Genomic DNA, 17,035 nt, shown 5'->3' on the forward strand with positions numbered 1-17,035 from the left:
TACATTTAACATTCGAGGAAGCTCGGTGGCTCTATTAAAAGGTTTGTTTTGGCCGTCCGTGTTGATGTTATAGTTTTGTAATTTTTACTCTCTTATCGAGTTTCTCTTTCATAGGATTTTAGCAAGCTCAAGTCCGAGCTGCTTTGTCGTGAGACCAGGTTGCGAGAAACTGTGGATGCGGAGAAATCCCTCAAGCTTCTCTTTGATGAACGGGAAAACGAGTTGGAACACTTGCGGTATGAGGCAAGTCAAAGTCTAAACTATGAAAGCTACCTCGAGGAGTAGGTAATGTTTGTTTAGAGAGAGTGCGTGTTTTTTCTCCTACCTTCTGTGGCTACTGTCTAGTTTATTTCGGTTGTAGAAAAAGACGGAGGACCTGGAACGCCAAAGGAGTGAAGTTGGTCCAGCCAAGTGCGAGCGTGACGAGCTAAAGGCTCAGGTGGAAACCCATATGTCGACAAAGAAAGATGCTTTGGCCAAGGCTTTTGCCCTCAAGGTGCAACTTTGCAATGCTCATGAAAACAACTTGGTCCAAACTAACATGATTTCAAGGCTTGAGTCTGAGCTCATGAAGGTAAAGGTTGAAGTCGTTGATGCTCGGGCTGAAGCCGAAGTAATCCGATCTAAGGCTGATAAGAAAGTGGTTGTCTATTTGAAGGACGCTACCGGCGCTCGTGCTGAGCAAAAGGGGATTTTGACCAGGTGAGTAGAAATAAAGAGTACGTGAGGTGTAAATCTCGGAGGGATACCCTCGAGGTAGTACATGTCAGGGGCTTTGACCTCTCGAAAGAGATAAAGCGGGCGGAGGTGGAAGAATATGATGCTAAGCTCCTTCTGTCTGATGCCGAAGATGACGAGAAGGACGCCGACAGACTATAGTCCCCGAGGGGGTCGTAGATTGGGCCCTTCATTTCTTGTTTTGTGTATAGTTCTTTCAATGAACTTTGTAAATGAAGCTTGTATTCTCTAGCATACCTATATAAAAGGAAGCCTCGTGGTTTTAATTTTCATGCATTGCCTTTTGCCTTGATATTCATCGGTCGTTAGCCGGATGAATTGGTCTTCGAGTTAAAGGAATCATTAGATTCATAGTGTGGCCCTAGGGCTCATTAGGCTGGACCGTAGGCTCTTACGTGCTTTGGTCGGGATGACCTTTTAGTATAAGCTGGCATTTGAGCTTTTATGCTTTTACCCTTAGGCGTATTTAATTAACTGTTTTGGGTTCAGTCTCCGAGTCGGGTTTCAACTCGAGCTCATTTGATCCTCAAGTTTTTTATTTTAAAGCTGGCCCTTAGGCTCTTACGTGTTTGGTCGGTACGACCTTTTATATGGGCTGGCAGCAATGTCTCCTATGCATTCGGTTGGTACGACCTCTAGTATGGGCTAGCGACAAGGGCTCTTATGCATAGGTCAGTACGACCTCTAGTATGGGTTGGCGATTTTGGCTCTTATGTATTGGGTCGGTATGACCTCTAGTATGGGCTATCGATAGTGGTTCACACGCATTTGGTCGGTACGACCTTTTATATGGGCTGGCGGTAGTGGCTCTTATGCATTGCGTTAGTACGACCCCTAGTAGGCTTTATTTTTCTCGTTAAGGACTTTAGAAATTGTGTTTGCCTGACTCTTTGACGGTTTGATAAAAACCTCGATTGTGAGTCGTTATATGGCAATGATCGAGCACCTCAGGAGGTTAGGCTCGGTGGCTGAGTATCTCGAAGCCTATAGTTTGGAGTTGCCATGGTCGAAGCTCTTTCTACTATGTCAAGGGTAGCATGTTTAACCGGTTCTTTTCGAAGTATTTTCGAAGTAATTGAAGGCCTGTGATTTTGTAGCGACGGTCGAGCGTCCCCGAGTCGTGTTAGTTTTCCTGGTACAGCCTTGTGACCGTAGTCATTGTGTTTGGCCGGAGCCTTTCAGTTCTCGAGTGAAGTAGTTTTGGTGTCTATATCGAGGGTATGCCTTTTTAGGGTCTTACAAGTTCAATATATAGCCTTAACTTTAAGATCAGGATTATGCCTTTTGTAAGGTCTTACAAATTTTACATGCCTTTGAGGTCTTACAGTTTTGATTACTTCGTACAAGTAGTGTTCATGCCTTAATTGAGGTCTTACAGTTTTGGTCACTAGGTACAAGTGTGGTTCATGCCTTGCTTGAGGTCTTACAGATTTTGTTGTTGCCTTGTATAGGTCTTACGAGACTGAGGTTGCCCGAATGTGGTCTTACGGCCTCAGGTTTTGAGAAGTCAATGGGGGTGGCAATTGGCGGCAGTCCATAAATCATTGAGAGTTTCTTGGCTCGGGAGCCATTACTTGTAAACTTAGTATTTCTTCATTGAGGGCTTACGATTTCTGTGTTTTCGACACCAGTCCCCGAGTGTTCGGGACGTTTTTGGCACTCGGTCATTTCGTGAGCTTGATATTGCCTCATTGAGGGCTTACAAGTTTAAAGCTCCAACCCGGGGGTCATACAGCTTCGCGTTGTTGATGCCAGTCCCCGAGTGTTCACGATATTTTTGCACAAATACCGAGCTTTTTTGAAACGTGAAATGCTTTGGAAAGTCTTCTTTCATTACTTGGTACAAGTATACACGTTCTTGCTATTAAGGGCTTGGTTATTCTATACGGACACAGTTCATTCGACTATTTGGCCCGGTACATTATTTTCCTATCAAGACCCTATTTAGCTCATCTTGGATTCTCCGATTAGGTGATCTTCCGAGGGGATGCCCCCAGTATTCGAGGTTGACTGCAAAAGAAACCTTGAATACTTGTTGAGTCTTCCTGATGTAGCATATAGATGTCGCCTTGTTAAAAGCCTTGTCGGTAAAACCCTTCTTGGGATAAAAACTCGGTCGAATGAAAAGAGTTCAACGTACGCTTTTGGAACCTAAGGCCTTCGGGTTGGAAAGAGTTTCGGCCATTTCGATTGGATACCTACATTCAGGTTAGCATAAATTATATTTGAGAAATGGAGGTGACCATACCTTAGTGTTGACGGCGCTTCGAACCTCGATGTGATTCAATCATTTGTTATGAGGACTCGGTACGGTCCTTCATTTTGTTTAGTCGGGTGCAGCCGAGGATGTAGCTTGTTATTGCTATCTTACTGTTTGCTTATCCTTCGACTCTTTCGTCGGTGGAGTTATTGGTGTTGGTGCCACATCGTGCACCGCGAACATCTCTTTTTCCGCATGTTATTCCCCATAGATGGTTTTGATCCTCTCCTTTGTCGGAAATTTCATCATTTGATGGAGGGTGGATAGTACTGACCTCTTGCAATGTATCCATTGCCTTCCTAACAAGGCAGTGTACCTCGTGTCTCCTTCGATAACATTGAATTTAGCATCATGGGTTGTTCCGGCCACGTTGACAGAGATGGTGTTTACCGTGAAAATGGTAATAAAAATTAAATTTGATTTTATGGTTCTAAAAATACGTGATCTATTTTTATGCTAGTTGTTAGGCGATGGATTCTAAGATATGTTTTTAGAAAGCAAGATTATAGCTAGAAAACGATATAATAGTCAGATCGAACGGTTGGAGATCTGGGCCTCGAGCTGGTGTATATAAGGCCTCGAGGTCGAGTTGGGTGGCCGACTTAGAGCGATCGAGGGAAAACTAACAGTTATGAGAGCTGCAATGGTGGCTCTTTATGATCAATGATAAGCAATAAATGAAGAACAATAAATAAAACATAATGAATATAAGCAATAAATGGAAGTAATGAGACGAATAGAATATGTTAGAGAGCAAAGAGAATGTTCTTGTGTATTCAATATTGAACATCAGATCTCTTACAAAATGACAATGATCCTCTTTATATATTAGGGGAAATCCCAACATAGTACAAATGCATTTATTACAAAGATTTGGGGATAGTACATCCTTTTAATGCTATAGTACGGGTGTGGACTAGCCTAATAGACTTTGTTAGCTCAAATCACGTGCCTTGGGAACATCACACTGATCCACCGTCATCACTGATTTACCCTGCCTCGAGGTTGATCATTGCTTGCGCTACCTCAAAGTAGATTGCTGAGAACCCTCGAGGTCAGGGCCCGAGATAAGCTTCGATCCTTCAGAAGAGGCAGTTCCTTCAAGGCGCCTTGGTGACCATAAAATCGAACCGCAGATTTTTGTCGTATATAGATAGTTCCCATGTTTCCTAAAATAAGATGATAGGAAACGATTTTGAACTCCTACTCCTTAGGCACTATCATTATGATGTTGGCCTATCCGAGCAATAAATTCCATAACCCAAAAGCCGCGCAAGGGTCGCCGTTAGCACGACTATTGAGAAGCCCACGAACTATTTTTTGGTTTGGTTTCTCCGCTGCCCATACGGCTTCTATAAAGACCCCAATTATTAATAACCCACAACTTTTGTGATTCCTTCAAATTTCCAGAGCCAAATCCATCTTCCTCTACGCCCCATATTCTTCGGCTCTTGGTTTCCTGCTTTCCTTATCGAAAAAGTAAATTTGTGGTTGCCATGGTTAGGACCTCCAAAACAGTGCCTCAGAAAGATGAGGCTGCCTCTTCATTCCAAACATCCAAAAATAAGTCCAAGGGTAAGCCCAAAGTGGCTCCTACCATTGAACAGTGTACACCCATCGGGTTCAATAGCGTGAAGGATTTTCCATCGAGAGACCTTCATCTACGTTGGGTCGATGCGAACACGTATCCTGGTTCATCAATGTTGTGAAAGATATAGACAAAGTACGGGCAGACAACCAATGGGATAAAAAGGTGCTTGTCAAGATTCCTAGCCCAAAAGAGAGCATATAGGACTATAAGGCCGGCTTTCTTTATGTGTACACGTACCCGTTCACCTTAGGCCCTGTCGACTCCTCGGTCCCTTCTTCTCCGGCTATAGACATGGTCATCCTCGACTTCTGTTGTAAGTACCAGGTGACACTTGGCCAGATTTACCCCTCAACTAGAGGATAGTTTACATGCTTCGCTACTTTTCTAGCAAAGCCAAGAGTACGACTTTTACCCTTGATCATCTGATCAAGCTGTAAAGCCCCCACCTTTTTCAAGGCTTGATCAAGCTTACCCTCGATCTTTGAAACCCTTTTTATCGAGTATCGATGAGTACAAGGATCAGGGGTGGATGAGCTAGTTTGTCCGAGTAAGGACCTTAGACATTATTCTGGCTGGATGGATGTTGTTCCCGAAGGAGTGGAACATGAAGCGTAAGTGCCTCTTCTTTGAGTATGCTTTATTGTCTTCTTACTTTCTTCTCAAAAAGCTAACTTTCCCTTTGATCATGCAGTCGTCCTTTGGTATCCTGAATCCATTCTGGACCTGTTGGGGTGGATTAGGTGATTAGATGCCTCGTTCCCCTATCCCAGGTGTTCTTGGCCTGAGTTGGCTAAAATGCGGTGGGTGGACAAGAATCACGGTAAGCTCCTTCTTGCCGCCTCTATCATGTTATGATATTTCTTCCCCATATCCCACGTACTAAAATTTTTTGGTTACTATGCTTGCGCAGGCCATGGAAAAAGAGTGCTGATGAGACCACATCCTAATGGTGAGGAAGAGTCCTCTAATCCCAATAAGGGTAAAAAGAGGAAAAAGGTGACGGTTGCCGATTCCCCCGTATCAAAGAAACCCAAGTCTTGCAACCTCGAGCTGAGGCCGAGGTCTCGTATTTAACTTTCGGAGAGGGTTCTGATGAAGAGGATAAGGACGATGATGATGACGATATTACTTTGGTACAAAGGAAGAGGTCAGGAACGGATGCCCCCAAGTGTTTGTGTCGATGGTCGCCGAGTCGGGAATGGCTGATTCGGCTCGAGCCCATACTTCGGAGGATCTCGAGAAGGGCGCGAATATGGTCCCTGAGCCCCTGGTCGAACGTGAAGCAACCCCTTTTGTGGAGACTGTTGTTGCTGGTTCCAAAAGGCCCGGACCAGAGCTTTTTAGGGATAGAATTTGTCCCTTGGCTATATCGACGCCCTGGTTGGCCTTAATTTGGGTCCTTGGTTCTCGCCCGGGGAATTAAGGGATGCTCAGGACCCAAAGGTTACCAACTTGGAGGGTCCGCTCGAAGGGGAAGATGAGCTTGACAAATTCCTTGATGGCGTTGCTGATGCCAGCGAGAACATCGATCTCAATGCTCCCAACGCTATCTAGTCTCAAGTATCTTTCCACGTTTTTCTGACTCTTTTATTTCATTGTAGGCCAAAAAGATGTATGATCACGCCTTCTCTAGACTCCAAGACGAGCTTTCATTTCCTGAACAGGAGCTCGAGAAGCTCCCCTCGGGACTGCATGAGTCGGTGGCCTCCTCTGCCCAAAATGAGGAGGAGTTAAGCGAGCTTCGGGCGAATTTGGAGGGAGCGCTTCGAGAAAAGGCTAGCCTTGCTGAGCAGGTAACTTGTTATTCATAAATTCTTTCGCCATTCTCATAGTTCGATGTTTACTGACTTATCTTTTCCTTTGCAGATCGTGCAGAAGGATGTGGACATTCTCAAGCTGAGGAGGCAAAATGATGTTGTGACCTCAGAGTTGGCATCGACCCAGGGTCTTCTCCAAAATGCTCGAGAAGAGGTTGTTGCGCTATTTGATGCCCAATACGAGCTCGAGGAGAATGTCGCTACATATCTGAGGGACGCTGCCACTGTAAATCAACTAACTCGAGAGATATCAGAGGAGGCTGAGCAAAAGCTGACTCGGACTGTCGCTTACGCTCGTGCAAAGGTAAGGAGGCAAGCCTTAGGAGAAGCCAGTATCGAGGAGGCCCGAGATTCGGAGGAAGAATTGGCACTCTTGGTCACTTTGGATTAAGATCCCGGAAATGGTACGGAGGGCAATGGCGATGAAGAGTAGGCATGTGTCCCCTTTCCTTCTCTTTTTCATTTTTGCGTATGTAATCCCCGGGAAATAGGTCTTGTAAAGGTTCCCCTTACAAACATATTTTTGGTAATGTAAAAAAAGATTTTTTGTTTCCAACCTTGCATTCTTTTTTTCAAGCAATCATGTAGAGTTCAGTCTTCGAATTTTGATGTCGACTCTTAGGAGTCCATATTTGGGGGCAATTGAGACCCTTGAGATCGGGCACCACCTCGAGATTAGGTCGATAGCTCCTTTGGGGCGATACTTATAATAGCAGAAATCCTCAGGGTCTCAATATTTCTCGAGCACCGCGTAACAAAATTATTCATGCGACACAGTAGCTAGGCTCCTGGGGTTGTCCCACCAGTACATTTCCTAAAAAGTGGTGTTATCATGGTTAGACCTAATTGGTCTTCTCGATAGGCGAAAGGTCGCCGCTCCCCTCTATATATGCATTCACTCATTTCTTAATTAGGGATTCTGCTACTCTGGGTAACTATCACCCTCATAGATCTTTTGGTCTTTGTGCTAGTGCTCTCGTCATTTCAACCCAAAACCTTCATCCAAATCTTCATCCTCCTCTTCCTATTTTACCATAGCCATGGCTGCTTCATCGAAATCCGTTCATCAAGGAGAGGAGAGTTCTGCTTCTATTTCGCGTTCGGTCAGTGGTACATTACTGATATCCGGTGAACTGACCTCGAGGTGTTTTATATCGAGGAGAGACTTTACGTTGGAGAGACCTCCCAACGTTCAAGGCTATCGGGAGCATACATCGAGGTTCATCTCGTAAAAAGGGGAGGATCATCTCGAGATGATTAGGAAAGACTGCGAATGCGGAGAAGAAGTGGTACTGCAGGTACCTTCCCCGGAGGAGAGCATCATGACCCATGTCAAGGGGTTTTTGAACGTGTATACATATCCCTTTACGTTGAGCTCCCATGACAGAGTCGTGCTTGAGCTCTGTAGGAGGTATCAGGTTACCCTGGCATAGTTTCACCCATCCCTTTGGAAGATAGTGCTGATGATAAGGTACTTTGTGGATAAGGCCAGACTCAAATTTACCCTTAGCCATCTCGTTAGGTTATATCGGCCTCTGTATTACCGGGGCTTGATTACTCTGCGACGTCGATCCACCCGGTCCCATGCCATCAACGAAGAAGAGGACGAGGATCGAGGGTGGATGATCGGGTTTGTCCGAGCTCGAACATTTGATATTATCCCTAGACACGTAAGTGGTATACTTGTATTTTTATCGCTTTGTCCATAGTGGAGGCGGGCTCCGTAAAGACATTTTTTCATTTCATTCTTTTTAGCGAGTCCTTGGTTGCCGAACAAGGTCCCTGACCTGGCTGAATGGTCTCGTAAGCTGGCAGCTTGCTCGACCTATGATAAGCGCAAATTGTGAGACCCGTCTAAGGGGAGATGTGAGGCAAAGCATCATGGTAGGTGCTTAGTGGCTTGTTTTCTTAGAAAGGTACTTTCTTTTTAGCACACTAACTCTGTCGCCATAGGTGTTGGAGGTTTTTCCGAGATGAGGTCGTGTCCCCTGGGGAGGAGGAAAGATTGCCGACCTCTGGGTCCAGGATCGATAATAAACGAAAAGTGTCTTCGAGGTGTTAGGATGCTCATGGCGGGGCGAGTCCTTCTCTGAGGTTCAAAAGAGACAAGTTGGTCGATCTTCCGACTTCGGAGGCCTCTGTTTTTTTAAGAAACATTTCCCATTCCCGTCGAAGGTACTTTGAGGAAAAAGAGTCATTCGGCGCCTCCCTCTTCTCCTACCAAAGGCACTTCGTGGAAAACTAAGTCATTGGACGTATGCTCTACCTTTTGGTGAGACTCAACGGCTTAGTGTCATGCCCCAACCTCGAGAGGCGCGACCGTCGCTCAATCGAGTGAACCAAACTGAGCAAGCCTTATCGAATACTTTCTACCCAACTCGATATGATTAAGGAAACCATGCTTTCGTTTATTTAAACAATATGTAAGATTTCACATTCAACATTGTTAGTTCATTTTACATCACAACCTTAAATCGTAGTTAAGTTCCTAAGATTCAATACAATTTCAATTTAGAGAAACAAGAGTTAAAATTACAGCATAGTTCATAGACCCATCCAACACCCGTACATAACTCACACATATGTCTACGGAGTCTCTAAGGATACAAAAGACAATGATGACAACGCCGGCAACAAGTCCCCGACTATACCTTAAAAGTGGATATATATATCAAAGGCGAAATGACTTCCTGGCCACTTAAACATGTAGGGTTTTTGAAAGCCGATACACAAACTTTACTCTTTCCCATTTAAACACTCAAACTCGTGAAACCTATAACTAATAAACACCTTTGACCATTGACTATGCTTATGTGGCGGTAGCTTATCTTACGTGGACATAGTGCGTATAAGTCACATTTAAATGGCGCATGTGTGCCGATTTCCATAATAGAAACCCCCCCCCGGATCTCGTCTTCTACACACCGCCCCTGTATCTTTGCACCATCCCTAACGACCAGACACAAGGATTCACCCATAACCCACAGCAATGACCAAATGAACCCAACCAGTCCCTCCTCCCCATCTACGCCTAACAGTGCCTTCCCCCCTCTTCATTAGAGGCTTTGAAGCTCTTCACTACACAACAATGGTGGATTTATGCTCGAAAAAATACCTCAAATAAACCAATGGTCTAGCTTTCTAAACATCACAATATCTCCTACACCTACTAACCTTTGTCTCCTTCCCCATTAAAACTGCTAAAAAATACCCAAAAACATATTATCCTTAAGAATCAAAATAGACAATTATTTTTTTTCATTAAAAGCTTCTCTGCAAAAAATTAAAATGAATATCATCTTTAATTTTTTCTTGTTTGAGGGATTGTCCATGGAAAAATCACGACTTAAATGGGTTTGATCTTGAAATGGAGAGAGATAAGAGAGAACACAAAACACTTGAGATCCTGAACAAGATAATAGAAGATACGAAGTCCGTCAGGATCTTTACTGGTCTGCACATTCATCAGTGAACCAGTCTTAGGTGTAGTGAATGATATGTGCTCATTCCCTATCACTATCTCAAGCTCCTGCCTCCTAATTCTGTCGGTTGGTGAAGAAGAAAATAAGGGAAATAGAAGAAAAATTAGAAATTAATAAATTTATTCCAGCACAGCTGCCCTTGACACGTAACAATCCCATTGGCCATTTGCTAATTGGATGGACACGTATGTGAATGTGTAATACACGCTCGTAGGGTCAAGGGTCAAATGTGTTTATTAGTTAAGGGTTTCATGAGTTTGAGTGTTCAAATAGGAAAGTCCAAAGTTTGTGTATCGGCTTTCAAAAGCATTACAAGTTTAAGTGGCCAGAAAGCCATTACGCCTATATCAAAAGATGTACAACCTAGCCCCTTGAAGGAGAAATGGGCTCACCAAGACTTTGAGAAGAAGGTACTCCGCTACGCGCAATCGGCACTATCCGCAATGGAGCCACCTACATTCGTTAGTACCATGGAATAGTACTAGTATGTATAACTAAACACCATCTAGTTAGAAAAAACTTTCATACAAGAAAAAGGAAATCACAAGTATAACTCAAACACTTTAAATGATCACAACATTATCAAGTAAAAGAATCATACAATTTTCACATCATTTTCCCATAGCTTTTAGTTTTGGGGCATTTTATACTATTCATCATAGTCCACAATACCACTGCTATCTTGAGCGGAGTCCGATCTCGACCAGATCGGCTAGGTTGCCTCATTTGAGACATACACTTCAATCATAAATACAATACCACCATGTGTGTGGCATGGCGTCCGATCTCGGCCCAATCGGCTAGGCCTCCTTACCAAGGTGTTTTCCTTTTCCATCAATCATCTCATTTCAATCTTTGTTTCACATATATCATTTCATAGGAACTTGGGGTCACAGCTATCACGACATATATTTGGCACTAGGCCACATCTCACATCATTCCCAATTTCAATGTTAGATTTGTAACTTAGGATAGTATGTGCACACAAGGGCAAATAAAATTGTAAGCATAGATGAGTCTTCACATAGATGGAACAATATATGCAGCTTCAATCTCACCTTAAGGTTTAAGCATCTCAATACATGATTCATATTCCTTGCACCCTTCCAAGTTATCAAGAATAGCACATTGATCATATTAGGACACATCTTTCACGCATATAAGGTCACAGCCCCAAATTCATGTGAAACAACAATCAATACAACAATTCAACTTTAATCTTACCGTATTTACACAAACACCAACAGAGCTCAATTTCTAAAAGACAGAGTTTTATCCATACATACCTCAGTAGAACTTTCCTTAAATCCTTACAATAAATTCCAGAATTTACTAGCAACTTCAATCTATTTTATGAAAATTACAAGTTGAACCAAGAATTAGAGGCATGAATAAGATTCTAACTCATTTAAGTAAATTATCAAGCATTAAGTGTGCACAACAATTTTAGGACACTTTTCTGAGAGATTTTCATCATCCTATACCACAATTGCTATCTCTTTTGGTTTACAACTACCCCATACCCCATTATCTTTTATGCATGCAAGATTATCAGCCCTTATACCCATGAAACCCCCTTGCTAATCACTTATTTTAATGAAAATTTCGAAATTATAGATGAGGGTACAAGATCTTACCTCTTAGGGTGAAGACCTAGAAATTTTACTTGACAATCTTCAAGGATTTGGGGCAAGGATGGAGTGGGGACTTGATGAAGATCACTCCCCCTCTTCCTAGAACTTCCGCTCACTCTATGTGCCGTGAAATAAAAGGAAAATGGTCTAATGGGTTGTTTTTAATGGGATGGGGTCGGGCTATAAAAGTTATAAAATAGGATCCCCGACACGTGCGATCGCATAATGGACATGCGACCCGCAAAATGGTCCCAAAATCTGGAAAAACTATCTGGGTATGCGACAAAAATGCGGTCCGTATACCTATTATGCGATCGCATAATGGACCGCAGAAACACATTTTTCTGGCAAAATATAATTCTTAACTTTTTAATGCACCGATCAATCAACGAGATTCTGGAAAACATAATTCTTGGCATCACGAGATTCGGGTTTTTGAGTAGAAATTTCCACGGGGCCTTACACTTAGCTCCATGGTAAGTTTTGGTAGCTAGTATAGGCTTCTTTTAGTTTCGTGTCTTTCTTATTGAGCTTTCTTTTACAGGACTTTAACAAGCTTAAGTCCGAGCTGCTTCGCCGGGAGGCCAGGCTACGGAAAGCTTTGGATGGGGAAAAATCCCTTAGGCTTCTTTGCACGAAAAAGGAAGACGACCTGGTATACCTGCGGTATGAGGCGAATCAAAGTCTGAACTACGAAAGCCGTCTCAAAAGACAGGTAACCTACACTTTGTGTCATGTATGCTCGCCCTTTCGCTTTTAGAGATTAATATTCCAATATTTCAATTGAAGAACAAAACGGAGGAGCTGGAGTGACTTTGGGGAGAAGTTGGCCGGGTTAAACGTGAGTGTAATGAGCTGAAGGCTCAGGCAGATGCCCAAGTTGCGACCAAGGAGGATGCTTTGGCTAAGGATTCTGCCCTCGAGGTACAACTCTGGAATGCTCATGCAAACAATTCTATCCGAGCGAATATGATTACAAGGCTCGAGTCTGAGCTTTTGAAGGTGAAGGACAAAGTTGTGGATGCCCGGGACGAAGCCGTAATGAGCCGCACTAAGGCTGACAAGAAAGTTGTGGTCTATTTGAAGGGAGTTGTCGATGCTCGAGCTAAGCTGAGGAAGGCTCTTTGTCACGCCCTAACCTCGGGCGGCGCGACTGGCGCTCAATTGAGTAAACCCAACTGAGCAATCCCTTCTAACACCTTCTACCCAACTCATTATGATCAAGAAACCATGCTTTCATTTAAATTAGACAGCAGGAAAAATCGTACATGAAACATTGCTAGTTCAATTTATATTACAATCCTCAAACCATAGTTAAGTTTCCAAAATTTCATATAGGTACAGTTTAGAGGAAACAAGAGTTTAGAGTTACATAATAGTCTAGTGACCCATCCATACCCGTATAAAACCCACACAGCACGTCTTCGGAGCCTCTAAGGATACAAAATATAGTTATGATAACGCCGGCAACAAGGCCCCAGCTATACCTCAAAAGTGAAAATTTTATAACAAAAGGTGTACATCATAACCCCTGAAGGAAAAGGGGCTCAGAAAAACTTTTGAGAGGAGGATGCTCCGCTACCTGCGATCGGCACTATATGCTATGGAACCACTTACATCCATTCAAAAGATGTAGTGCCCCCGGCAAAACAGACTTTAGTACCATGGAATAATACTAGTATGTATAACTAAACACCATCTTATTAGAAAGAACAACCATACAAGAATAAAGAAACCATAAAGACTAACAAAGTTTCAGACAACCACCACGTCATCAAATAAAAGGGTTCACATAGCTTTCACATAATTTCTATAACCTTTGGTTGGGGCATTCCATATTGTTGCATCATCATTCACAATACCACCGCTTTCTTGCGCGAAGTCCGATCACAGCCCGATCGACTAAGCTGCCTCATTTGAGACATATACCCCAATCACTATTTCATTCTCACTTTCTGGTTTCAATATCAACACAATACCACCATGTGTGTAGCATGGTGTCCGATCACGGACCGATCGGCTAGGCCGTCTTACAAAGACATTACCCTTTTCCATTAATCATCTCACTTCAATTTTTGTTTCATATATATTAGTTCATCAACACTTGGGGCCACAATTATCACATCATACTTGGCACTAGGCCACATTTCATAACTCGCGTTTCACATCATTCCCATTTTCAACACTAACCTTGACTTTTAAGATGATGGGCACATACGAGAGCAATTTGAGTTGTAAGCATAGAGAGGAATTCACCTAGTTCGGCATAATAGTCACAGTTTAAACTTGACTTGAAATTTAGGCATTTTAGCATATAGTTCATATTCTTCACGCATCCTCAATTTACAAAGAATATCACATTAAACACATGGAGACACACCTTTCACATATATTCTCACAACACCAATTCATTTGAAATAACAAGTACTACATCAATCAAATTTCGGACTAACAACATTTACATGGACACCATGGAAGCTCAGTTTCTAAGAAGAGGGGGTTTAGCCATACCTAGCTCAATAGAGCTTTCCTTAAATTCTTACAACAAGAATAATTCTAGAACTCCTAGCAACTTCGATCAATTTTATGAGAATTACATGTTGAATCAAGAATTAGAGGGATAATCAAGATTCTAGCTCATTTGGGCACATTATCAAGCACTAAGTGTGCATTATGACTTTTAGACCTTTCTGTGAGAGATTCCATCATCCTACACCTCATTGTTATATTTTTAGCTCATAGTCCCCCTTACCCTTTTTATCACACATGCATGCAAGAAAACCCAATCTTACACCCATGAACCCACTTGTTAATTACTTATTCTAGTAGGGATTTCAAAATCAAAGATAAGGGCACATGTTCTTACCTCTTAGGGTGAAGGCTTAGTAACTTTTCTTGATAATCTTCAAAGATTTGGGCAAGGATTGAGTAGGGACATGGTGAGTATCACTCTCTCCCTATAGAACACTTTCTCTCACTTTAGATTTAGTAGAAAATAGCACAAAAGGGTCTAATGGGGTGTTTTTAACGAAATGGGGTCGGGTATTAAAAGTTAGAAAATAGGAGCCCCGACCCAATCTACGGTCGCATATGTGATCGCATAACTGACATATGGCCCGCAAAGTGGCCCTCAAGATTTGAATATATTGCCCGGGTATGCGACCAATATGCGGTCGTCATACTTGTTCTGCGGTCACATAATGCACCGCAGAACTGCCCTTCGCAAAAATCACTAGGAGGTTATGCGACTATGCGGACCGCATATTGATTATGCGATCTCATAATTGGCTGAACAATTGACCTCAAAATTAGACATCATTCTGACTCACTCTGTGGCAGATATGCAGCCCGCATTGTTGTTATGCGGTCGCATAATGGGGCGCAGAAACGCGATCTTCTAACAAACATTTTCCTTAACTTTTTAATGCATAGATCGGTCCAAAAGGCTTGAACCATGACGAGCTTGTTCTTAAGCATAAATTTCTAACACATATCATAAATTTTATAAATTTCTAACAAATATTCTTAACTTGGCACTACGAGATTTTGGGTTTTTGAGTAAATATTTTCATAGGGCCTTACACTCTTGACTATAAGAGCAGAAGCAAGGAATATTCTCGGTGCAAATATCGATGGGAAACCCTCGAGGAGATCCATGCTAGAGGGTTTGACCTCTCAGAATAGGTGAAGCAGGCAAAGGCGGACAAATACAATGCAAGGTCCCTTCTATCTGATGCCGAGGATAGTGAGAAAGAGTCCGATGGGCTATAAACCCCAAGGGGGATGTAGATTAGGCATTCCTTTTCTACGTATAGTGCTTTCAAAGAACATTTGTAAATGGAACTTGTATTTTTCCCATACATATATCAAAGAAAGCCTTGCGGTTTAATTTTTCATGCATTTCTCTTTTCTTTGATTTCAGCCAGATGAACTGGTCTTCGAGTTAAAAGGAACCCTCAAAATCGTTTTATGGCCCTGGGCTCATTGGGCTAGCCTGTAGGCTCTTACGCGCTTGGTCGATATGACCTTTTAGTATAAGTTGGCATTTGAGCTCTTATGCTTTTGCTATTAGGCATATTTAATCAACTGTTTGGGGTTCAGTCTCCGAGTCGAGTATCGATTCGACCTTATTCGACCATCAAGTTTTTGAATTTCAAGCTGGCCCTTAGGCTCTTACACGTTGGGTCGGTACGACCTCTTGTATGGGCTGGCGACAGTGGATCTTACGCATTGGGTCGATACGACCTTTTATATGGGCTTTATTTTTCACACGTTAAGGCTTTTTGAAATTGTGTTTGTGTGGCTCTTCGACGGTTCAATTAAAACCTGATTGTGATTCGTTATATGGCGACGATAGAGCACCTCGGGAGTTTTGGCTCGGTGGATGAGTATCTCGAACCCTATAGTTTGGAGCTGACATACTTGAAGCTCTATTTCCTATGTCGAGGGTAGCCTATTTAACCGGTTCTTTTCGAAGTATTTTTGAAGTAATTGAAGGCCTGTGATTTTATAGCGATGGTCGGGCATTCCCTAGTCATGTTAGTACAGCCTCGTGACCGTAGTCATTTGTGTTTCGCTGTAGCCTCTCAGTCCCCGAGTGAAGTAGTTTCAGCGTCTATATCAATGGTATGCCTTTTTTAGAGGTCTTACAAGTTCGATATATAGCCTTAACTTTAAGATCAGGATTATGCCTTTAGTAAGGTCTTACATGTTTTACATGCCTTTGAGGTCTTACAGTTTTGGCTACTTGGTACAAGTATGGTTCATGCCTTGCTTGAGGTCTTACAGATATTGTTACTCGGTACAAGTGTGGTTCATGCCTTGCTTGAGGTATTAAAGATATTGCCTTATATATGTCTTACGAGACCGAAGCTGCCCGCATGTGGTCTTATGGCCTCGGGTTTTGATAAGTCGATGGGAGTGACGATTAGCAACAGTCCCTGAGTCATCGAGGGTTTCTTGGCTCAGGGGCCATTAATTGTATACTTTGTATTGCCTCATTGAGGCCTTACGATTTCGGAGTTTCTGACCTGGAGGTCATGTGGCATTGAGTTTTTGATGCTAGTCCCTGAGTGTTCGGGACGTTTTTGGCTCTGGAACTATTTTGTGATCTTGTTGTTGCCTTATTGAGGGCTTACGAGTTTGAAGCTCCGACCCTGGGGTCACATTGTTTTGAGTTGTTGACGCCAGTCCCCAAGTGTTTGGGATGTTTTTTATAGAGGAGCCTTTTTTGCAAAAATACCGAGTTTCTTTGAAACACAAAATGCTTTTGGAAAGTATTCTTTGATTACTTGGTACTAGTATACATGCCCTATGTTGTTAAGCGCTCAATTATTCTATACGGACACGGTTTGTTCGACCGTATGGCCCGGTACATTATTTTCTTATCGAGACCCATTTAGCGCATCTTGGCTTCTCCGAGTAGGTGACCTTCCGAGGGGATGCCCCCCAATATTCGAAGTTGATTGTAAAAGAAGCCTTGAAATACTTGTTGAGTTTTCCTTAGGTTGCAT

The 17,035-nt window shown here is 42.7% G+C and overlaps 1 protein-coding gene across 1 annotated transcript; it reads left to right on the forward strand.

The window, feature by feature from the left end:
• The first annotated feature begins 5,384 nt into the window (after window positions 1-5,384).
• Window positions 5,385-12,704, forward strand: LOC138879372 (spindle pole body component 110-like). The gene is made up of 8 exons (XM_070158982.1): window positions 5,385-5,409; window positions 5,500-5,585; window positions 6,191-6,382; window positions 6,456-6,710; window positions 7,378-7,509; window positions 7,815-7,877; window positions 12,067-12,237; window positions 12,384-12,704. The coding sequence occupies exons 1-8, from the start codon at window positions 5,385-5,387 to the stop codon at window positions 12,702-12,704; spliced, it is 1,245 nt and encodes a 414-aa protein (XP_070015083.1).
• The last annotated feature ends 4,331 nt before the right edge of the window (window positions 12,705-17,035 follow it).

Source organism: Nicotiana sylvestris, chromosome 10 (assembly GCF_000393655.2).
Source record: "Nicotiana sylvestris chromosome 10, ASM39365v2, whole genome shotgun sequence".
Classification (NCBI taxonomy): domain Eukaryota; kingdom Viridiplantae; phylum Streptophyta; class Magnoliopsida; order Solanales; family Solanaceae; genus Nicotiana; species Nicotiana sylvestris.